The 22969-nt window shown below is 62.4% G+C and overlaps 2 protein-coding genes across 2 annotated transcripts in view; both read left to right on the forward strand.

The window, feature by feature from the left end:
* WNK3 (WNK lysine deficient protein kinase 3) overlaps positions 1–19192 on the forward strand; it is a 30847-nt gene extending 11655 nt beyond the window's left edge. Inside the window, exons 9-21 of the mRNA XM_033083463.2 lie at positions 40–340; positions 485–1566; positions 1645–1761; positions 3257–3367; positions 3446–3473; positions 3543–3626; positions 4712–5526; positions 7500–7602; positions 9326–9372; positions 11845–12047; positions 14962–15173; positions 16499–16617; positions 17560–19192. Coding sequence (XP_032939354.1) covers positions 40–340; positions 485–1566; positions 1645–1761; positions 3257–3367; positions 3446–3473; positions 3543–3626; positions 4712–5526; positions 7500–7602; positions 9326–9372; positions 11845–12047; positions 14962–15173; positions 16499–16617; positions 17560–17685 — 3348 coding nt within the window. The 3' untranslated portion in view covers positions 17686–19192. The remainder of the gene's footprint in view (positions 1–39; positions 341–484; positions 1567–1644; positions 1762–3256; positions 3368–3445; positions 3474–3542; positions 3627–4711; positions 5527–7499; positions 7603–9325; positions 9373–11844; positions 12048–14961; positions 15174–16498; positions 16618–17559) is intronic.
* A 1247-nt stretch (positions 19193–20439) lies between these two features.
* The window catches only part of PHF8 (PHD finger protein 8), a 38320-nt gene continuing 35790 nt past the window's right edge, over positions 20440–22969 (forward strand). The window contains exons 1-2 of the mRNA XM_033083464.2: positions 20440–20595; positions 21985–22070. Coding sequence (XP_032939355.1) covers positions 20498–20595; positions 21985–22070 — 184 coding nt within the window. The 5' untranslated portion in view covers positions 20440–20497. The remainder of the gene's footprint in view (positions 20596–21984; positions 22071–22969) is intronic.

The following is a 22969-nucleotide window of genomic DNA, read 5'->3' on the forward strand; positions in this document are numbered from 1 at the left end:
GTGTCCAGACCCCCCCTGGCACTGCCCCGTGTCCTGCAGGTGACACAGGGGACCGAGGGGACAGCAGAGGATGGCACCGGAGGAGCCACCACGGAGCCACCTGGGCAGGAGGGGGACGCCTGTGGCTGTGGGGGGGGGTTGGTGACAATGGGGACACAGCCACAGGTGGCACCGGGGGCACCGGGGCCGGGGGTGGCACCGAGAGTGGCACTGCCAGCGGGGGGGGTGGCAGCGGCGCCAGGGGTGCCACCAGTGCAGGGGGTGACAGCTCCAGCTGGGGTGACACCAGCACAGGGGGGGACAGCAGCTCTGGGGGTGGCACCTCCAGCTGGAGTGCCACCAGCCCAGGGAATGCCACCAGCTCTGGGGGTGACACCAGCTCCAGGAGTGCCACCAGCCCAGGGGATGCCACCAGCTCTGGGGGTGACACCAGCTCCAGGAGTGCCACCAGCCCAGGGGATGCCACCAGCTCTGGGGGTGACACCAGCTCCAGGAGTGCCACCAGCCCAGGGGATGTCACCAGCTCTGGGGGTGGCACCTCCAGCTGGAGTGCCACCAGCTCCAGGGATGCCACCAGCTCCAGGAGTGACACCAGCCCAAGGGATGCCACCATCTCTGGGGGTGACACCAGCTCCAGGAGTGGCACCAGCCCAGGGGATGCCACCACAGTTGGTGCCCCTGGTGCAGCTGCAGCCAGGCCCTGGGATGTCACCAGCTCCAGGAATGCCACCAACAGCCCCTGGAATGCCACCAACAGCCCCTGGGATGCCACCAGGTGCAGGAATGCCACCAGCCCAGGGGATGCCACCACAGGCAGTCCCCACCATGCAGCCACAGCTGGTGCCAGGGATGTCACCAGCTCCAGGGATGTCACCAGCTCCAGGGATGCCACCAGTGGTGGGGATGTCACCAGCTCTGGGGGTACCACCACTGTCGGTGATGCCACCAGCCCAAGGGATGCCACCAGCCATGGGGATGTCACCGGCCCCAGAGATGCCGCCACCATCCATGATGCCACCAACCCAAGGGATGCCAGCTCCATCGGCGATGCCACCAGTCATGGGGGTGTCACCAGCCCCAGGGGTGCCACCAGCCTCAGAGATGCCACCACCACCCATGATGCCACCAGCCCAAGGGATGCCACCAGCCATGGGGATGTCACCAGCCATGGGGATGCCACCACCATCCATGATGCCACCAGCCATGGGGATGTCACCAGCCCCAGGAGTGCCACCACCCTCAGAGATGCCACCACCACCCATGATGCCACCAGCCTCAGAGATGCCACCACCACCCATGATGCCACCAGCCCCAGGAGTGCCACCAGCCTCAGAGATGCCACCACCCTCCATGGTGCCACCAGCCCAAGGGATGCCACCAGCCCCAGAGCTGCCACCTCCATCCCCAGTGCCAGCCCCCCTGGCAGTGCCCGGCTCCGAGGAGCCCCCGGTGCCAGCCGAGGCCGCGTCCCTGCTGCGTGTCCCCGATGTCCCCGAGGTGCCGCGTGGCCGCCAGCGCCGCGCCTCATGCCAGCGCTGTGCCCGCTTCCAGCTCACCGTGCTGCAGGTCAGGGCAGGGCTGGGGCCGGGGGGGCAGCGTGGGGACGTCCTGGCACGGTCACAGAGTGTCACCAACCCCCTCCAGGTGTCCTCAGCTGGGGACAACACGGTGGAGTGCCAGCTGGAGACCCACGACAGCAAGATGGTGACGTTCCGGTTTGACGTGGATGGGGACGCGCCCGAGGACATCGCCTGCTACATGGTGACCCCCGAGCGGAGTCCCCGTGTCCCCAGCCCCTGTCCCTGTGTCCCCAACCTCTGTCCCTGTGTCCCCAGCCCCTGTCCCTGTGTCTCCAACCTCTGTCCCTGTGTCCCCAATCCCTGTCCCCTTGCCCAACTCTTGTCCCCTTCCTCAGCCTGTTCCTGTGTCCCCAACCCCTGTCCTGTTCCCCAGCTCCTGTCCCTGTGTCCCCAACCCCTGTCCCCTTACCCAGTCTCTGTCCCCATGTCCCCAATCTTTACCCCTGTCTCCTTCCCCAATCTCTGTCCCCATGTCCCCAACCCCTGTCCCCATGTCCCCAACCCCTGTCCCCTTCCGCAATCTCTGTCATTGTGTCCTCAGCCTTTGTCCCCTTCCCCAACCCGTGTCCCCTTCCCCAACCCGTGTGCCCTTCCCCAATCTCTGTCCCCATGTCCCCTGCCCCAACCCCTGTCTCCTCTGTGTTGTGTCCCCAGCCTCTGTCCCCTTCTCCAATCTCTGTCCCCATGTCCCCAACCCCTGTCCCCTTCCTCAACCCCTGTCCCCTTCCCCAACCCATGTCCCCTGCCCCAATCTGTGTCCCCAGTCCCTGTCTCGTTCCCTGATCCCTGTCCCTTCCCTCAATCTCTGTCCCTGTCCCCAGTCTGTGTCCCTTTCCCTGATCCACGCCCCCCTCCCCACAATCTGGGTCCCCCGCTCCAATCTGTGTTCCCCCCAAATCGTGTCCCCCTCCCCAAATCATGTCCCCCTCCCCAGTCTGTGTCCCTGTGCCCCCAATCCCTGTCCCCTTCCCTGATCCATGTCCCCCACCCCAAACCAGGTCCCCCTCCCCAGTCTGTGCCCCCTCCCCTGATATCCCCCCAATCTCTGTCCCCGTGTCCCCAACCCATGTCCTCTGATCCGCGTCCCTCCCTCAAAAAATGTCCCCCTCCCCAACCCGTGTCCCCTCCCCAACCTGTGTCCCCTCTCCCCAACCCGTGTCCCCCTCCCCAGCCCGTGTCCCCCTCCCCAACCCGTGTCCCCCTCCCCATCCCTGCCCCCTCCCCAGCCCGTGTCCCCTCCCCAGCCCGTGTCCCCTCCCCAGCCCGTGTCCCCTCCCAACCCGTGTCCCCCTCCCCATCCCTGCCCCCTCCCCAGCCCGTGTCCCCTCCCCAGCCCGTGTCCCCTCCCCAGCCCGTGTCCCCTCCCAACCCGTGTCCCCCTCCCAGCCCGTGTCCCCCTCCCCAGCCCGTGTCCCCCTCCCCATCCCTGCCCCCTCCCAACCCGTGTCCCCTCCCAACCCGTGTCCCCCTTCCCAACCCGTGTCCCCTCCCAACCCGTGTCCCCCCTCCCAGCCCATGTCCCCCTCCCCATCCCTGCCCCCTCCCCAACCCGTGTCCCCCCTCCCCATCCCTGCCCCCTCCCCAGCCCGTGTCCCCCCTCCCAGCCCATGTCCCCCTCCCCAACCCGTGTCCCCCCTCCCCATCCCTGCCCCCTCCCAACCGTGTCCCCCCCGCAGGTCGAGGACAATTTCGTGCTGGAGGGGGAGCGGGACAAGTTCGTGGAGGAGCTCAAGGCCATCGTGGCTCAGGCCCGGGGGCTCCTCGGGACCCCCGCCCCGGACCCCCAGGTGCTCCCCCCGCCCCCACCCCACGCCCCCTCCCCACCCAGACCCCCCCACTGACCCCCCCAATGTGTCTCCCCCCAGGTGGGACCCCCGGAACCGTCAGCGGGGGGTGAGTAGTGGGGGAGGGGAGGGGGCTGGGGTGGCCCCCCCACCCGCTGACCCCTCCCCCCTCCCCCAGCAGGGGAAGGACCCCCCCAATCATCGCCCGTGGGGCGCTGGAGGTTCTGCATCAACCAAACCATCCGGAACCGCGAGGCCACCGGTGCGTCCCGGGGGACACGGGGCTGCCACCAGCCCAGAGATCGGGGTGTGACCCCTGTGTCACCCCCATGTCACCCCAAAACTGTCTACAGGGGACAAGGGGCTGCCATCAGCCCAGAGATCGGGGTGTCCCCTCCATCCTGTCCCCAGGGGACACGGGGCTGCCACCAACCCAGACTGCGGGTGTCACCTCCACCCTGTCCTCAAGGGACACGGGGCTGCCACCAGCCCAGAGCCGGGGGTGTGACCCCTGTGTCACCCCCAAACTGTCCCCGGGGGACACGGGGCTGCCAGCACCCCAGAGATCGGGGTGTGACCCCCGTGTCACCCCCGTGTCACCCCCAAACTGTCCCCAGGGCTGGCAGGGGACACGGGGCTGCCACCAGCCCAGACTGGGGGCGTCACCTCCACCCTGTCCCTGGAGGACACGGGGCTGCCACCAACCCAGAGCCGGGGGTGTGATCCCTGTGTCACCCCCATGTCACCCCAAAACTGTCTACAGGGGACAAGGGGCTGCCATCAGCCCAGAGATCAGGGTGTCACCTCCATCCTGTCTCCCGGGGGACACGGGGCTGTCACCAACCCAGACTGCGGGTGTCACCTCCATCCTGTCCCCGGGGGACACGGGGCTGCCACCACCCCAGAGCCGGGGATGTGACCCCTGTGTCACCCCCAAACTGTCCCCGGGGGACACGGGGCTGCCACCACCCCAGAGCCGGGGATGTCATCCCCATGTCACCTCCATCCTGTCCCCAGAGGCTGGCAGGGGACACGGGGCTGCCACCACCCCAGACTGGGGGTGTCACCCCCGTGTCACCCCCATGTCACCCCCAAACTGTCCCCAGGGGACACGGGGCTGCCACCAACGCAGACTGGGGGTGTCACTTCCATCCTGTCCCTGGGGGACACGGGGCTGCCACCAGCCCAGAGCCAGGGGTGTCACCTCCATCCTGTCCCCAGGGGACACGGGGCTGCCACTAACCCAGAGCCGAGGGTGTCACCTCCACCCTGTCCCTAATGGTGTCACCCCCACATCCCTGACGGTGTCACCCCCACATCCCTGACGGGAGTGTCCCCTCCCCGCAGGCCCCGGGGGACCCCCTCCCGCCCGCAGAGCCCTGGGGACGTCACAGGGGGGTCCCCAAGGACAGGGGACAAACCAGAGCGGAGCGTCGGAGCAGGACGGGCCGGGGGCGCCGGAGCCGGGGGTCCCCAAAGCCCAGGAGCTGGATGTGCCCCAGGGACAGGGCTCGGCTGTCCCCAACCTGGAGGAGCTGGGTGTCCCCCGAGCTTTGGGGACAGCTGTCAGTGGCCCCCAGGAGGTGGCTGAAGCCACGGGACCGGAGAGGATCCACCCTGAACCCCAAGATCTGGAGGTCCCCAGCCCTTGGCAGCAGGAGGGACCTGGACAGCCGGACGTGGCTGTCCCCAAAGCTGCGGAGCTCGATGGCCACCGAGAGCCCCTGGACCCTGGGGACACAGAGCTGGGTGTCCCCCAGGGACAGGGGACAGTCACCAGCCCGTGGGAGCAGGAGGGACCCGGGGAACCGGGGCTGGCCGTGCCCGACCCCCCCGAGCCGGACGTGTCCCCAGAGCTGAGTGACCCCCAGGGACTGGGGACATTTGGCACTGCACCCCCAGAGCCAGGTGACCCCCAGGGACTGGGGACATTTGGCACTGCACCCCCAGAGCCAGGTGACCCCCAGGGACTGGGGACATTTGGCATTGCACTCCCAGAGCCAGGTGACCCCCAGGGACTGGGGACATTCAGCACCGGTGCTTGGGGACAGGAGGGACCCCCGGGAGCAGAGGTGAGTGTCCCCCACCCCGTGAGCTGGACACCCCCAGGTCTCAGTGTCCCTCAAGGACCAGGGGCCACTGTCCCCATCCCCAGAATTTTGGTGTCCCCCAAACCCCCAAGACCTCGTTGTTCCCCCAAGACCAGGAATGGTTGTCCCCAAACTCCCTGTCCCCAAAACCTGAGTCTTTGGTGTCCCTGAACCCAAACCCCAACAACCCCTGACCCCAGAACCTCAGCCCCGAGGCCTTGATGACCCCAACCCCTAAACCTGACCCTAACCCCTAAACCCAACCCCCCACGCCCCTGATGTCCCTTTAACCTCAACATGTCAGAGTGCCCCAAACCCCAAATCCCAAGAGCCTGGTGACCCCAACCCCCAGCCCTGCTGTCCCCCAAGACCTTGATGACCCCAGCCCCCAGTGTCCCTTCAGCCCCAGGCCCAGGTGTCCCCTCAATCCCAAAACCTCAGTGTCCCCAAACCCTCCACCCCAAGGCCCCGCTGACCGTGGTGCACCCCGGCTGTGCTGACGCCCCGTTCCCATTCCTGTTGTCATTCCCATCCCCATCCCCATTCCCATCCCTGTTTCTGTTCCTAATCTTATTTCCTTCCCTCATCCCATCCCATCCCATCCCAATTCCTGTTCTCATCCCCGTTCCTGTTCCCAATCCCATCCCTGTTCCCATTCCCAATCCCATCCCATTGCCCTTCCCATATCTCCAATCCCATATTCTCATTCCCATATTTCCATATTCTCAATATTGATCCCATCCCCTTCCCCATTCCCATATCCCATATTCCCAATCCCAATCCCATATCCCAAATCCCGTTCCTGCAGGCCGCGCCCCCCACCCGCCCCTGCCCAGGGCTGCCCCGTCCCCGTATCCCCAATCCCCATCCCCAATCCCAATCCCAAACCCAGTTCCTGTTCCCGCAGGCTGCGCCCCCTGCCCGCCCCCTGCCCGGGGCCGCCCCGTTCCCATATCCCAATCCCATATCCCATATCCCATACCCCAATCCCATATCCGCAATCCCGGTCCCCATATCCCAATCCCAATCCTGTTCCCGCAGGCCGCACCCCCCGCCCGCGCCCCGTCTGGGGCTACCCCGTCCCCATACCCCAATCCCAATCCCCAATCCCAATCCCCAATCCCAATCCCCAGTCCCATACCCCAATCCCAATCCCCAATCCCATACCCCAATATCCCATACCACAATCCCATATCCCATATCCCAATCCAATATCCCAATCCAAATCCCATACCCCATACCCCAATCCCATATTCCCAATCCCATATCCCGTTCCCATTCCCGCAGGCTGCGCCCCCCGCCCGCGCCCTGCCCGGGGCCGCCCCGTTCCCATATCCCATTCCCATACCCCAATCCCATACCCCAATCCCATATTCCCAATCCCAATCCCGTTCCCGTTCCCGCAGGCCGCGCCCACTGCCCGCGCCCCGCCCGGGGCCGCCCCGTCCCCATATCCCATACACCAATCCCATATCCCATATCCCATACCCCATATCCCAATCCCATATCCCATACCCCAATGCCATACCCCAATCCCATACCCCAATCTCATACCCCATATCCCAATCCCATATCCCATACCCCAATCCCATACCCCAATCCCCAATCCCATATTCCCAATCCCATATCTCAATCCCATTCCCGCAGGCCGCGCCCCCCGCCCGCGCCCCGCCCGGGGCTGCCCGGTTCCCATATCCCAATCCCATATCCCAATCCCATATTCCCAATCCCCAATCCCATATTCCCAACCCCAATCCCGGTTTTGGTTCCCGCAGGCCGCGCCCCCCGCCCGCGCCCCGCCTGGGGCTGCCCCATCCCCAATCCCACACCCCAATCCCATATTCCCAATCCCAATCCCGTTCCCGTTCCCGCAGGCCGCGCCCCCCGCCCGCGCCCCGCCCGGGCCGCCCCGTTCCCATACCCCAATCCAATATCCCAATCCCAATCCCATACCCCAATCCCAATCCCATATCCCGTTCCCGTTCCCACAGGCCGCGCCCCCCGCCCGCGCCCCGCCCGGGGCCGCCCCCTCCCCGCTGGGTCCGTGCCCCCCCCGCCTGCGCAGCCCCCGCAAGGGCTGGGGGCGCCGCCTCAAGAGCTGGGCCCGGCGCCTGCGCCCCCCCGCCGGGGGAGGGGACCCCCACACAGGTACGGGGGGACCCCAAACCCTGGGGAGCCCCTAAACCCTGTATGTGAGTACCCTGTGTACCCCTAAATACCATCTGTGTGCCCCTAAATCCCATCTGTGTACCCCCAAACCCTGGGGAGCCCCTAAACCCCGTATGTGAGCAGCCTGTGTACCCCTAAATACCATCTGTGTGCCCCTAAATCCCATCTGTGTACCCCCAAACCCTGTGTGTGAGCACCCTGTGTACCCCTAAACCTGTCTGTGTGCCCCTAAACCCTGTGTGTGAGCACCCTGTGTACCCCTAAATCCTGTATGTCAGCTGCCTGTGTAACCTTAAATCTATCTGTGTACCCCTAAAACCTGGGGAGCCCCTAAACCCCGTATGTGAGCAGCCTGTGTACCCCTAAATCCCATCTGTGTACCCCTAAAACCTGGGGAGCCCCTAAACCCGTATGTGAGCACCCTGTGTACCCCTAAATCCCATCTGTGCTCCCCTAAACCCCATCTGTGTACACCCTGTGTACCCCTAAACCCCATCTGTGTACACCCTGTGTACCCCTAAATCCCATCTGTGTACCCATAAATCTGTGTGCCCCCCAACCCTGGGGAGCCCCTAAACCTCGTATGTGAGCAGCCCGTGTACCCCTAAACCCTGTATGTGAGCACCCTGTGTACCTCTAAACCTATTTGTGTACCCCTAAACCCCGTATGTGAGCAGCCTGTGTTCCCCCAAACCCTGTGTACCCCTAAACCCTGTATGTGAGCACCCTGTGTACCCCTAAACCCCATCTGTGTGCCCATAAATTTATCTGTGTACCCCCAAACCCTGGGGAGCCCCTAAACCCCGTATGTGAGCAGTCTGTGCACCCCTAAATCTGTGTACCCCTAAACCCTGTATGTGAGCAGCCTGTGTAACCCTAAATCCCATCTGTGCACACCCTGTGTACCCCTAAATCTGGGTACCCCTAAACCTGTGAGCGCCCTGTGTACCCCTAAACCCTGTATGTGAGCTGCCTGTGTACCCCTAAATCCCATCTGTGTACCCATAAATCTGTCTGTGTGCCCCCCAACCCTGGGGAGCCCCTAAACCCTGTATGTGAGCACCCTGTGTACCCCTAAATCTGTGCACCCCTAAACCCTGTATGTGAGCACCCTGTGTACCCCTAAATCCCATCTGTGCACACCCTGTGTACCCCTAAATCTCATCTGTGTGCCCCTAAACCGCAGTGTGTACGCCCTGTGTACCCCTAAATCTGTGTACCCCTAAATCTATCTGTGTGCACCCCATGTACCCCTAAATCTGTGAACACCCTGTGTACCCCTAAATCTATCTGTGCACCCCTAAACCCCATCTGTGTACACCCCATGTACCCCTAAACCCCAGCTGTGTACCCCAAAACCCCATCTGTGTACACCCCATGTACCCCTAAATCTATTTGTGTACACCCTGTGTACCCCTAAATCTGTCTGTGCACCCCATGTCCCCCTAAATCTCATCTGTGTACCCCTAAACCCCATCTGTGCACACCCTGTGTACCCCTAAATCTGTGTACCCTTAAACCCCAGATGTGCACCCCTAAACTCCATCTGTACACCCCATGTACCCCTAAATCTGTGAACATCCTGTGTACCCCTAAATCCCATCTGTGCCCCCGTACCCCTAAATCCCCCCTGTGTGCCCCTAAATCCCATCTGTGCCCCTAAATCCCATTTTTGCCCCCCACTGACCCCCCTGTCCCACAGAGGAGCCAGAGGAACTCGGGGACCCCCCAAGGCGAGGGCACTGCCAGGTGGGTGTTGGGGACCCCAAAACTGACCCAGGGATCCCAAATCTACCCCAGAGACCCCCAAATCTACCCCAGAGACCCCAAAACCGCCCCAGGGACCCCCAAATCTGCCCCAGAGACCCCAAATCTGCCCCAGGGACCCCCAAACTGTCCCCAGGAACCCCCAAATCTGTCCCATGGACCCCCAAATCTACCCCAGGGACCCCAAATTTGCCCCAGGAACCCCGTAACTACCACAGAGACCCCCAAATCTGTCCCATGGACCCCCAAATCTACCCCAGGAACTCTCCAAACTTCCCCCAGGAACCCAATAACTACCCCAGAGAGCCCCAAACTGCCCTAAGAGAACCCCAGACTGCCCCCAGAACCCCAGAACTACCCCAGAGACCCCCAAATTTGTCCCATGGACCCCCAAAACTACCCCAGGGATCCCAGAACCGCCCCAGGGACCCCCAAATTTGCCCCAGGAACCCAATAACTACTCCAGAGACCCCCAAATCTGTCTCATGGACCCCCAAATCTACCCCAGGGACCCCAAATCTACCCCAGGGACTCCCCAAAACCTCTTCAGGAACCCCAGAACTACCCAAAGACCCCCAAATCTGTCTCATGGACCCCCAAATTTACCCCAGGGACCCCAAATCTACCCCAGGGACTCCCCAAAACCTCTTCAGGAACCCCAGAACTGCCCCAGAGACCCCCAAACTGCCCCCAGGAACCCCAGAACTGCCCCAGGAACTCTCCAAACTTCCCCCAGGAACCCAATAACTACCCCAGAGGCCCCCAAACTGCCCTAAGAGACCCCCCCCAAACTGCCCCAGGAACCCCAAAACTACCCCAGGGACCCCAAAACCGCCCCAGGGACCCCCAAATTTGCCCCAGGAACCCAATAACTACCCCAGAGACCCCCAAATCTGCCCCAGGGACCCCAAATCTCCCCCAGGGACTCCCCAAAACGACTCCAGGAACCCCAGAACTACCCAAAGACCCCCAAATCTGTCCCATGGACCCCCAAATATACCCCAGGGACCCCAAAACTGCCCCAGGGACTCCTCAAAACCACTTCAGGAACCCCAGAACTACCCCAGAGACCCCCAAACTGCCCCCAGAACCCCAGAACTACCCAAAGACCCCCAAATCTGTCCCATTGACCCCCAAATCTACCTCAGGGACTCTCCAAACTTCCCCCAGGAACCCAATAACTACCCCAGAGACCCCCAAACTGCCCTAAGAGACCCCCAGACTGCCCCCAGGAACCCCAGAACTGCCCCAGAGACCCCCAAATCTGTCCCATGGACCCCCAAATCTGCCCCAGGGACCCCAAATCTACCCCAGGGACTCCCCAAAACCACTCCAGGAACCCCAGAACTACCCCAGGGACCCCCAAACTGCCCCCAGGAACCCCAGAACTGCCCCAGGAATGCTCCAAACTTCCCCTAGGAACCCAATAACTACCCCAGAGACCCCCAAACTGTCCCCAGGAACCCCATAACTACCCCAGAGACCCCCAAATCTGTCCCATGGACCCCCAAAACTACCCCAGGGATCCCAAAACCGCCCCAGGGACCCCCAAATTTGCCCCAGGAACCCAATAACTACCGCAGAGACCCCCAAATCTGTCTCATGGACCCCCAAATCTACCCCAGGGACCCCAAATCTACCCCAGGGACTCCCCAAAACCTCTTCAGGAACCCCAGAACTGCCCCAGAGACCCCCAAACTGCCCCCAGGAACCCCAGAACTGCCCCAGGAACGCTCCAAACTTCCCCCAGGAACCCAATAACTACCCCAGAGACCCCCAAATCTGCCCCAGGGACCCCAAATCTCCCCCAGGGACTCCCCAAAACGACTCCAGGAACCCCAGAACTACCCAAAGACCCCCAAATCTGTCCCATGGACCCCCAAATATACCCCAGGGACCCCAAAACTGCCCAGGGACTCCTCAAAACCACTTCAGGAACCCCAGAACTACCCCAGAGACCCCCAAACTGCCCCCGGAACCCCAGAACTACCCAAAGACCCCCAAATCTGTCCCGTGGACCCCCAAATCTACCTCAGGGACTCTCCAAACTTCCCCCAGGAACCCAATAACTACCCCAGAGACCCCCAAACTGCCCTAAGAGACCCCCCCAAACTGCCCCAGGAACCCCAGAACTGCCCCAGAGACCCCCAAATCTGTCCCATGGACCCCCAAATCTACCCCAGGGACCCCAAAACTACCCCAGGTACTCTCCAAACTGCCCCCAGGAACCCCAGAACTACCCAAAGACCCCCAAATCTGTCCCATGGACCCCCAAAACTACCCCAGGGATCCCAAATCTACCCCAGGGACTCCCCAAAACCACTCCAGGAACCCCAGAACTGCCTCAGAGACCCCCAAATCTGTCCCATGGACCCCCAAATCTACCCCAGGGACCTCCAACCCCCACTCACCCCCATCTCTGTCACCCCTCTCTCTCCCCCCGTCCCTCCCCAGCCACTCCCCGAGCCCCCCGACACCGAGGGAGACTGGGGGGGCCCCAGCTCGGGCAGCGAGAGTGGGGGGCTGGGGGGACCCCCACACCCCCCCGGGGCCCCCCTGCTCCCCCCGGGGTCCCCAGAGACCCCCCTGAGCAGCGACGGGGACTCGGAGCCCGAGGACGAGGCGCTGCGGGAGCAGCTGCGGCGGCTGCGGGAAAAGTGAGTGAGGGGCTTCGGGGGGGTCCTGGGGGGGTCTGGGGGGGATTTAGGGGGGTCCTGAAGGGGTTTGAGGGGGTCCCAGGGAGATTTTGGGGGTCCCAAGGGGGTTTGGGGGAGGTTTGGGGGCACCCAGGAGGTGCTGGAGCTGTGGGTGTGGCAGGATGGGAGAGGTTTTGGGAGTCCCAAGGAGGTTTTGGGGGGGATTTAGGGGGGTCCTGAAGGGATTTGGGGGTCCCAAGGGGGTTTGGGGAGGTTTAGGGGGGCTTGGGGGCACCCCCAGACCCTCCCCAGGCACACCCAGGAGGTGTTGGAGGTGTGGGTGTGGCAGGACTGGGACCCCAGGGGGGTTTTGGGGGGGATTTAGAGGGGTCCTGAAGGGATTTGAGGGGGTCCCATGGAGGTTTTGGGGGTTCCCAAGGGGGTTTTGGGGGGGATTTAGGGGGGTCCTGAAGGGGTTTAGGGGGGTCCCAGGGAGGTTTTGGGGGTCCCAAGGGGGTTTGGGGGAGGTTTAGGGGCACCCAGGAGGTGCTGGAGCTGTGGGTGTGGCAGGATGGGGGAGGTTTTGGGGGTCCCAAGGAGGTTTTGGGGGGGATTTAGGGGGGTCCTGAAGGGGTTTAGGGGGGTCCCAGGGAGGTTTTGGGGGTCCCAAGGGGGTTTAGGGGCACCCCCAGACCCTCCCCAGGCACATCCAAGAGCTGCTGGAGCTGTGGGTGTGGCAGGGTGGGGACCCCAGGGGAATTTTGGGGGGGGTTCAGGGGGATCATGAAGGGGTTTAGGGGGGTCCCAGGGAGGTTTTGGGGGTCCCAAGGGGGTTTAGGGGCACCCCCAGACCCTCCCCAGGCACATCCAAGAGCTGCTGGAGCTGTGGGTGGGGTAGGATGGGGACCCCAAGGGCGTTTTGGGGGGGTTTAGGGGGGTCCTGAAGGGATTTGAGGGGGTCCCAGGGAGGTTTTGGGGGTCCCAAATGGGTTTGGGGCAGGTTTAGGGGCACCCAGGAGGTGCTGGAGCTGTGGGTGGGGCAGGATGGGGGAGATTTTGGGGGTCCCAAGGAGGTTTTGGGGGAAATTTAGGGGGGTCCTGAAGGGATTTGGGGGTCCCAGGGAGGTTTTGGGGGTCCCAAGGGGGTTTAGGGGCACCCCCAGACCCTCCCCAGGCACATCCAGGGGGTGCTGGAGCTGTGGGTGGGATAGGACTGGGACCCCGAGGGCGTTTTGGGGGAGATTTAGGGGGGTCCTGAAGGGATTTAGGGGGGTCCAAGGGAGGTTTTGGGGTCCCAAGGGGGTTTGGGGCAGGTTTAGGGGTACCCAGGAGGTGTTGAAGTTGTGGGTGTGGCAGGATTGGGGAGATTTTGGGGGTCCCAAGGAGGTTTTAGGGGGGATTTAGGGGGGTCCTGAAGGGATTTGGGGTTCCCAAATGGGTTTGGGGGGGGGTTAGGGGGGCTTGAGGGCACCCCCAGACCCTCCCCAGGCACATCCAGGACCTCCCAGTGCAGCTCCCTGTGTGTGGGGTGGGGATGTTTCAGGGTTTTTGGGGAGGATTTTGGGGGTCCTGGGTGAGTTTTTGGGGGTCCTGGGCAGGTTTGGGGTCCCGAGAAGATTTTGGGGTCCCCGGGAAGGATTTGGGGACCCCCCATGACCCCCCCAGGCACATCCAGGAGCCCCCAGTGTGTGTGTTGGGGAGATGTTTGAGGAATTTTGGGGAGGTTTTGGGGGTCCTGGGGGGGTTTTGGGGATCCCCAGAAGATTTTGGGGTCCCCTGGAAGGATTTGGGGACCCCCCGTGACCCCCCCAGGCACATCCAGGAGTCCCCAGTGCAGCTCCCTGTGTGTGGGGTGGGGATGTTTCAGGGTTTTTGGGGAGGTTTTGGGGGGTCCTGGCTGGGTTTTTGGGGGTCCCGGGCAGGCTTTTGGGGTCCCCGAGAAGATTTTGGGGTCCCGAGAAGAATTTGGGGTCCTCGGGAAGGATTTGGGGACCCCCCGTGAACCCCCCCCCGGCCCCTCCAGGAGCCCCCAGTTCACCTCCCTGGGGAGGGGGGAGGTTGTTTCAGGGTTTTTGGGGAGGTTTTGGGGGTCCCGGGCGGGTTTTGGGGGTCCTGAGAAAATTTTGGGGTCCCGAGAAGATTTTGGGGGTCCTCGGGGAGGATTTGGGGACCCCCTGTGACCCCCCCAGGCACATCCAGGAGCCCCCAGTGTGTGTGTGGGGGAGATGTTTGAGGAATTTTGGGGAGGTTTTGGGGGTCCTGGATGGGTTTTTGGGGAGGTTTTGGGGGTCCCGGGCAGGTTTTGGGGATCCCCAGAAGATTTTGGGGTCCCCGGGGAGGATTTGGGGACCCCCCGTGACCCCCCCAGGCACATCCAGGAGCCCCCAGTGTGTGTGTGGGGGAGATGTTTGAGGAATTTTGGGGAGGTTTTGGGGGTCCTGGACGGGTTTTTGGGGAGGTTTTGGGTGTCCCGGGCAGGTTTTTGGGGTCCCGAGAAGATTTTGGGGTCCCCGGGGAGGATTTGGGGACCCCCCGTGACCCCCCCCGGCCCCCCCAGGCACATCCAGGACCTCCCAGTGTGTGTGGGGGGGAGATGTTTGAGGAATTTTGGGGAGGTTTTGGGGGTCCTGGACGGGTTTTTGGGGAGGTTTTGGGTGTCCCGGGCAGGTTTTTGGGGTCCCGAGAAGATTTTGGGGGTCCTCGGGGAGGATTTGGGGACCCCCCGTGACCCCCCCCGGCCCCCCCAGGCACATCCAGGAGCCCCCAGTGTGTGTGGGGGGGAGATATTTGAGGAATTTTGGGGAGGTTTTGAGGGTCCTGGATGGGTTTTTGGGAGATTTTGGGGGTCCCGGGCGGGGTTTTGGGGTCCCCAGAAGGTTTTGAGGTCCCCTGGAAGGATTTGGGGACCCCCCGTGACCCCCCCCGGCCCCCCCAGGCACATCCAGGAGGTTCTGGAGCTGCGGGCTCGGCAGGACCGGGAGCTGCGGGAGCTGCACCGGAGGCTCCGAGCCCTCAAAGAGGCCCGGGGGGACCCCCAAAAATGGGGAGGGGGCGGCGGGACCCCCCCCCAGCGCGGCCTCGGGGGGTCCCCGCGGAGACCTCGGGGGGCCCGGGCGAGAGGGAGGGGCCGGGGAGTGGCACTGACAGGTTTGGGGGGGAAAAGGGGGGGTTTGGGGAGGGGGGAAAAGGGGATTTGGGGGGAAAATGGGATTTTGGGGAGGGGGAAAAAGGGGGATTTGGGGGGAAAATGGGATTTTGGGGAGGGGGAAAAGGGGGATTTGGGGGGGAAAATGGGATTTTGGGGAGGGGGAAAAGGGATTTTGGGGGGAAAAATGGGATTGAGGGGGCAAAGAGGGGGATTTGGGGAGGGGGAAAAAGGGGATTTTGGGGGGAAAAATGGGATTTTGAGGGGCAAGGAAGGGGGATTTGGGGAGAAAAGGGGATTTTGGGGGGGCAAAGAGGGGATTTTGGGGGGAAAAATGGGATTTTGGGGGGGCAAATGGGATTTTGGGGTGGGAAGAGGGGATTTGGGGAGAAAAGGGGATTTTGGAGGGGCAAAGAGGGGATTTTGGGGGGAAAAATGGGATTTTGAGGGGGCAAAGAGGGGGATTTTGGGGGAAAAAGGGGATTTTGGGGGGGCAAGGAAGGGAATTTGGGGGGGAAAATGAGGATTTTGGGGGCCAAGGAAGGGATTTTGGGGGGGCAAAGGGATTTTTGGGGAGGAAAGGGGGGATTTTGGGGTACAAAGGGGGGTTTTGGTGGGGCAAAGAGGGGGATTTTGGGAGGCAAATAAGGGAATTTTTGGGGAAAAAGGGGGGATTTGAGGGGGGGAAAGGGATTTTTGGGGTGGGAAGAGGGGATTTTGGGGGGGCAAAAAGGGGGATTTGGGGGGCAAAGAGGGGGTTTTGGGGGGAAAAAGGGGATTTTGGGGCGTGGAGAGGGGATTTGGGGGGCAAGGAGGGGGATTTGGGGTGGGAAAAGGGGATTTTGGGGGGGCAAGGAGGGGATTTTGGGGGGCAAAGAGGGATTTTGAGGGGCAAAGAAGGGGATTTTGGGGGGGAAAGAGGATTTTGGGGTGGGAAGAGGAGATTTGGGGGGGCAAGGAGGAGGATTTGGGAAGGGGAAAGGGATTTTGGGGGAAGAAAGGGAGGATTTTGGGGGGGCAAAGAGGGGGATTTTGGGGGACAAGGAGGGGATTTGGGGGGCAAAGAAGGGAATTTTTGGGGTACAAAGGGATTTTGGGGTGCAAAAAGGGGATTTGGGGAGACAAAGGGGGAATTTGGGCTGCAGGGTTTGGGATCAAAGGAGGTTTTTGGGGTGCAGGTTTTGGGGTCAACAGAGGAATTTTTGGGGGTGCAGGGAGGGATTTTGGGGTTCAAAGGGGGGTTTTGGGGTGCAGGGAGGGATTTTGGGGTGCAGATGAACCCTGGGGTGCTCCCCCTCTTTTCCAACCTCCCCTCCCCCACCCACAGAGGCCTCAGCCCCCTCCCCAGGCCCCCCAAAACCCCCGCCCCCCCCAAAAAAGGGGCTCTTCACCGACGACCTGCACCGGCTGGTGGACGAGTGGGTCCAGGACACGGCGAGGGCCCAGGTTTGGGGGGCTGGGGAGGTTTTGGGGGGGCTGGGGAGGTTTTGGGGGGCAATGGAGGGGTCTTTGAGGGGGCTGGTGGGGCCTGCACCCCATTTTTGGGGGGCTGGAATGGGTGATGGGGGCTGGGGAGGGTCTGCATCACATTTTGGGGAGGGCTTGGGGGGCTTTTTGGGATGTTGGGAATTGATTTTGGGGAGCTGGATCCCATTTTTGGGGGGCTGGGGGGATTTTTGGGGGACTGGAGGGGCCTGAACCCCATTTTTAGGGAGCCAGGGGCATCTTTTGGGGGGGCTGAGATGGTTATTGGAGGGGCTGTGCCCCATTTTTGGGGGCTGGGATGGCTGGGGGGGCCTGCACCCCATTTTTTGGGGGGGCTTGGGGGGCTTTTTGGGATGCTGGGATTGATTTTGGGGAGCTGGATCCCATTTTTGGGGGGCTGGGGAGGCTTTTTGGTGGGGCTGGAGGGATTTTGAGGGGGGGTCTGGAGGTCTTGCCCATCTTTTGGGGGGGCTGGGGGGAATCTTTACCCCATTTTTGGGGGGTTGGGGGATTTTTGGGGAGGCTGGGGGGGTCTTTACTTCATTTTTGGGAGGACTGGGGGGATTTTTTGGGAGGCTGGGGGGGTCTTTACCCCATTTTGGGGGTGCTGGGGGGATTTTTGGGGCTTGGGGGGGTCTTTACCCCATTTTGGGGGTGCTGGGGGGATTTTTGGGGGCTTGGGGGGGTCTTTACCCCATTTTTGGGGGGCTGGGATGGCTTGGGGGGGTTGAACTCCCTTTTTTTCCTGTCGGGGGGGGGTCCCTACACTCATTTTTTGGGGGTCTGGGGGCTTTTTGGGGGAAGTTGAGGTTGCCCTCCCCCCTTTTTTGAGGATCATGGGGTGGGATGGATCCCCAAAATCTGAAACCTCCCCTTTTATTTTTTGTCCCCCTCTCCCCCCAGGCCACCTCCTCGTGGGTCTCCACCCTGCGCGGCGCCCGCGGGACCCCCCGAAAATGGGGGGAGCTGCCCCCCCCCAAACCCGCCCTGCGCGGGGGGGGCAGCCCCCTCCCCCCGGGGGCTGAGTGAGGGGGGGGTCCCGAGACCCTGATCACCCCAAACCCCCCAATTCTGGGTCAAACACCTCCAATTCTGGGTCAAAACCCCCAATTTTGGGTCAAAAACCTCCAATTTTGGGTCAAAACCCCCAATTTTCAGCCCCCAAATTGCTTCATTTTACCCCCAAACCCCCCTTGTTTTACCCCAAATTTCCAGCCCTTGTTTCACCCCAAAATTCTCCATTTTTGGGTCCTGTTCCAGCCTTTAAATGACCTTGTTTCACCCCAAAATTCTCCTTTTTTAAGTCCTGTTCCAGCCCTTGTTTCACCTCAAAATTCTTTTTTGGGTCCTGTGGTGTGACCGCTATTTCCAGCCCCAAAATTGCCTTATTTTGCCCTAAAATTCTCCTTTTTTTTGGCTGAACCCACTTTTGGCCTCAATTCACCCCTAAAAATCCCCTTTTTAGGACACCCAACCTCCCCCCAATTTCTGCCCCCAAAACCACCTCATTTTGACCCCAAATCCCCCCTTTTTGGCCCCAAAATCTCTGCATTTTACCCCAAAATCCGATTTTTGGGCCTTTCTCCCTCTGCATGAGGTGACCCCATTTTTTAACCCCAAAATCACCTCGTTTCACCCCAAAATTCCCGTTTTTTGTGGCCTTCCCCCCCTCTTTTTCACACCCTGAATGTGATGCCACTTTCTGGCCCCAAAATTGCCTTGTTTCACCCCAAAACCCCTTTTTTGGGCCTAGCTCCACTTTTTTGGGCCTAGCTCCCCTTTTTTGGGCCTAGCTCCATTTTTTTGGGCCTAGCTCCACTTTTTTTACCCCCTCACAACATTACCCCACTTTTTGCTCCCCAAATCGCATCATTTCACCCCAAAACTCTCTTTTAGGCCCTGCCCTTCCCCCTCAGGATATCACCTTAATTTCCAGACCCAAAACCGCCTCATTTCACACAAAATTTTTTTTTTGAGGCCTTGTCGCTCTTTTTGTCCCCTCACAAAGCAACCCCAATTTTTAACCCCCAAATGGCCTCATTTTGCCCCAAAACACACACGGTTGAACCCCAACCTCTCATTTATCCCAAAATTGGTATTTTCCCCCTCACAATTCTCCACACCACCCCAAAATTCCCATTTTTTCACCCAAAGCCCCTCACAGGCCTGGAATTCCCCCTCACGCGACCACGGCAGAGGGGAGCTGGCCGTCCTGGATTTACTGGTGACCCACTCCCTCCATACTGGTCTTACTGGTGCAAGAACCCCTCTCCCATTCCTCTCCCCCTCCCTCAGCCCATTTTTGGGTCATTTTGTCGTGTTTTTTCCACTCATCTACCTCACCCCTTCACCAAGCCAGCGAGGTTTCGGGGTGAATTCTCGGGTGTTCCGGTTCGAGAGGGTGGGGAAGGCGTTTGGTTTGCGGGGAAATTGTTAAAAAGCGCGGGAAAAAAAAAAATCCTAAAATTTAAGAAATAAAAGCGTGGCTGGTGCGCGCCACTCCCAAAATGGCGGCCGGATCGCCACACTCAAAATGGCGGCGGATTCGCCACACTCAAGTTGGCGCCGCGCCCAAGATGGCGGCCCCGCCCCCTACAGCCAATGGGGGCGTTCCGTCCTTCCAAAAATGGCGCCTGCGCCCTTCCCAAGATGGCGGCGCGACGCGGCCAAAATGGCGTCCGGGCCCCGCCCTCTCCCTCCCCGTTTCCGCGTTTGAATAAAACTTTCCCGGGCGGCCCGGAGCGCGCAGAGGCCGCGGCGGCGGCGGCAGCACCGGGCCCGGGGCCGGCAGCGGCGGCGGCGACCGGGCTGCGGCGGAGGAGCGGCCGCGAGAAGCGCCGGGCCTTGGCGGGGCGGGCTGCGGCCTAGTCGGGAGGTGGCGGTGGGGGGGGCGCAGGCCTCGCGGCGTCCCGCAGGCCTCGGGGGGGTCCCGCCGCCTTTGAGGGGATCTCGGCGGCTTTCGGGGGATCCTCAAAGCTTTTGGGGTGTCCCGGGGGGTCTTTGGGGGATCTCGGAGACCCCACAGCGCGGGGGGAGGGGGCGGCCGGGACCCCAGGGACGCTGTGAGGGGACCCCGGGCCCTGCGGCCCTTTTGGGGGTCCCCACACGCTGTAGGCCCCTCTGGGGTGGGGGGGGACCCTGTGGGCGCGTTTTTGGGGGGCTCTGGGCCCTATAAACCCTCGGCTGGGGGGTCCCAGAGGCCCGGTGACCCTTGGAGGAGTCTCGCAGCACCTCCAGACCCTTTTCGTGGAGGGTTTAGGCCCTCAGAAATACTTTAGTGGGATCTCGATTTTCCCAGGCCCTTTTGGGGTACCCCCGGCCCGTGTAGATTTTTTTGGGGGAGGTTGTGCCCCCCAGTTCCCCTCAGGCGCCTCCGCGGGCCGCGGTTTGGGGGGGCTCTGGGGGTGTTTTTAGGGGAGCAGCAGAGAGGTTGAATTTGGGGTTTTTTGGGGGGTGTTTTTGAAGGAGGTGTTTTAGGGGGGTGTTTCTGAGGGGCTTTTTTTGAGGGAGTTTTTTGAGGCTGATTTTGAGGGGTTTTGAGGCCGATTTGGGGGGCTTTGAGGTTGTTTTTTGGGGTGCTTTTGAGGTTTTTCCCAGGCTGTTTTGAGGCGGTTTGAGGTTTTTTTGGGGGGCTTTTGAGGTTTTTTTCAGACTGTGTTTTAAGGGGGGGTTGAGATTTTTTTTAGACTGTTTAGAGGTTTTTTTAGGTTGTTTTGCGGGGGTTTTTGAGGCAGTTTTTTTTTGGGGGGGGGTGGATTTTTGGGGGTCCGGCGGGCGGATGTCCCGGGCCGGGGGGGCTCGCGGGGGTCCGTAGGGTCGGGGGTCGCCCCGGGGTCCGGCCATGGCCTCGGTGCCCGTGTACTGCCTGTGCCGCCTGCCCTACGACGTGACCCGCTTCATGATCGAGTGCGACGGCTGCCAGGACTGGTTCCATGGCAGGTGCGACTGGGAGCGCTGGGATGGGGCTGGGGGGAGACTGGGATGGGACTGGGGGCACTAGGATGGGGACTGGGAGGGTGCTGGAGGGACTGGGAGGCACTGGGAGGGGGCTGGGGGCACTAGGATGGGACTGGGGGCACTAGGATGGGGACTGGGAGGGTGCTGGAGGGACTGGGAGGCACTGGGATGGGGCTGGAGGGGACTGGGGAGCACTGGGACCAGGATGGGGGGCACTGGGGAGCACTGGGATGGGGCTGGGAGGCACTGGGATGGGGCTGGGGGGGTACTGGGGAGCACTGGGACCAGGATGGGGGGGACTGGGGGGCACTGAGATGGGGCTGGGGGGCACTGGAGAGCACTGGGATGGGGCTGGGGAGCACTGGGATGGGGCTGGGGGGGACTGGGGAGCACTGGGATGGGGCTGGGGGAGACTGGGGAGCACTGGGATGGGGACTGGAAGGGGGCTGGAGGGACTGGGAGGCACTGGGATGGGACTGGGGGGGACTGGGGAGCACTGGGACCAGGATGGGGAGGACTGGGGGCACTGGGATGGGGGCTGGGGGCACTGGGATGGGGCTGGGGGCACTAGGATGGGGACTGGGAGGGTGCTGGAGGGGCTGGGGGCCACTGGGATGGGGCTGGGGGGGACTGGGGAGCACTGGGATGGGGCTGGGGGGGGGCTGGGGGGGACTGGGGAGCACTGGGATGGGGCTGGGGAGGACTGGGACGTAGCTGAGGGGGACTGGAAGTCACTGGGACCAGGATGGCGGGGACTGGGAGGTACTGGGATGGGGCTGGGAGACTGGGACGCACTGGGACAGGGTTGGGGAGCACTGGGATGGGGCTGTGGGGGGAACTGGGAGGCACTGGGACCAGGCTGGACACACTGGGACTGGGCTGGGGGTGACTGGGAGGCACTGGGACCAGGCTGAGGGGACTGGGGAGCACTGGGAGGTATCGGAGGGAAATTTGGGAGGCACTGGGAGAGGTCTGGGAGGTATGGGGAGGTACTGGGGGTTACTGGGAAGGACTGGGAGGCATCTGGAGGCTGCTGAAAGGAACTGGGAGAAGTCCAGGAGTACTGGAAGGGGCTTGAGGGGATACTGGGAAGGACTGGGAAGGGTTTTGGGGGTACTGGAGGGTCCGTGAGGGACTTGGGGAGAACTGGGAGAAATCATGGGGGTACTGGGAAGGACTGGGTGTTACTGGGAGGGATGGGGAGAAGCCTGGAGAGGCACAAAGAGGGATCTGGGGTGTGATGGGGGTTACTGGGGAGGCACTGGGAGTTACTGGGGAGGCACTGGGAGTTACTGGGGAGGCACTGGGAGTTACTGGGGAGGCACTGGGAGTTACTGGGAGGCACTGGGAGTTACTGGGGTGTCCCCACAGCTGCGTGGGGGTGGAGGAGGAGGCGGCGGCCGAGATCGACCTGTACCACTGCCCCCAGTGCGCCGTGCTCAGGGGGCCTTCAGTCAGTGAGTGCCCTGGGGGGGACTGGGAGGGACTGGGGTGGACTGGGGGGGACTGGGAGGGACTGGGGGGGATTGGGAGCGACTGGGATGCACTGGGAGGGACTGGGAGGCACTGGGAGGGACTGGGATGGGGCCTGGCGGGGTGCAGATGTTCTGGGCTCCCTGTGGGTTCCCGTGTCCCTGTTTGTCCCTGTGTGTCCTTGTCCCCACCCGTGTCCTTGTGTCCCTGGCTGTCCGTGTGTCCCTGTGTGTCTCTGGTTGTCCCCACGTCCCCACCCGTGTCCCTGTGTGTTCCTGTGTCCCTGTCCCCACCCGTGTCCCTGGCTGTCCCTGTGTGTCCCTTTGAGGGATCCTGAGGGGGATGTGGGGAGGTTTGAGGGGGTCCTGGGGGGTTTTGGGGAGGTCCTGGGGGGATTGGAGGGGTCCTGGGGGGCTTTTGGGGGTCCCCACCCATGTCCCTGTGTCTCCATGTCCCTGGCTGTCCCCATGTCCCCACCCGTGTCCCTGTTTGTCCCCATGTCCCAACCTGTGTCCCCGTGTTCCTGGCTGTCCCTGTGTGTCCCTGTCCTCACCCGTGTCCCTGGCTGTCCCATGTCCCCCCACCCGTGTCCCTGTGTTTCCCGGTGTCCCTGGCTGTCCATGTCCCCATCTGTGTCCCTGTGTGTCCCTGGCTGTCCCTTGTCCCCACCCGTGTCCCTGTGTCCTTGGCTGTCCCTGTGTGTCCCTGTTTGTCCCCTGTCCCCACCCATGTCCCTGTGTCCCTGTGTGTCCCTGGCTGTCCATGTCCCCACCCGTGTCCCTGTGTGTCCCTGGCTGTCCTTGTGTGTCCCTGTGTGTCCCTGTTTGTCCACTGTCCCCACCCGTGTCCCTGTGTGTCCCTGTGTCCCTGGCTGTCCCTGTCT

Source organism: Catharus ustulatus, chromosome 32, assembly GCF_009819885.2.
Source record: "Catharus ustulatus isolate bCatUst1 chromosome 32, bCatUst1.pri.v2, whole genome shotgun sequence".
NCBI lineage: Eukaryota > Metazoa > Chordata > Aves > Passeriformes > Turdidae > Catharus > Catharus ustulatus.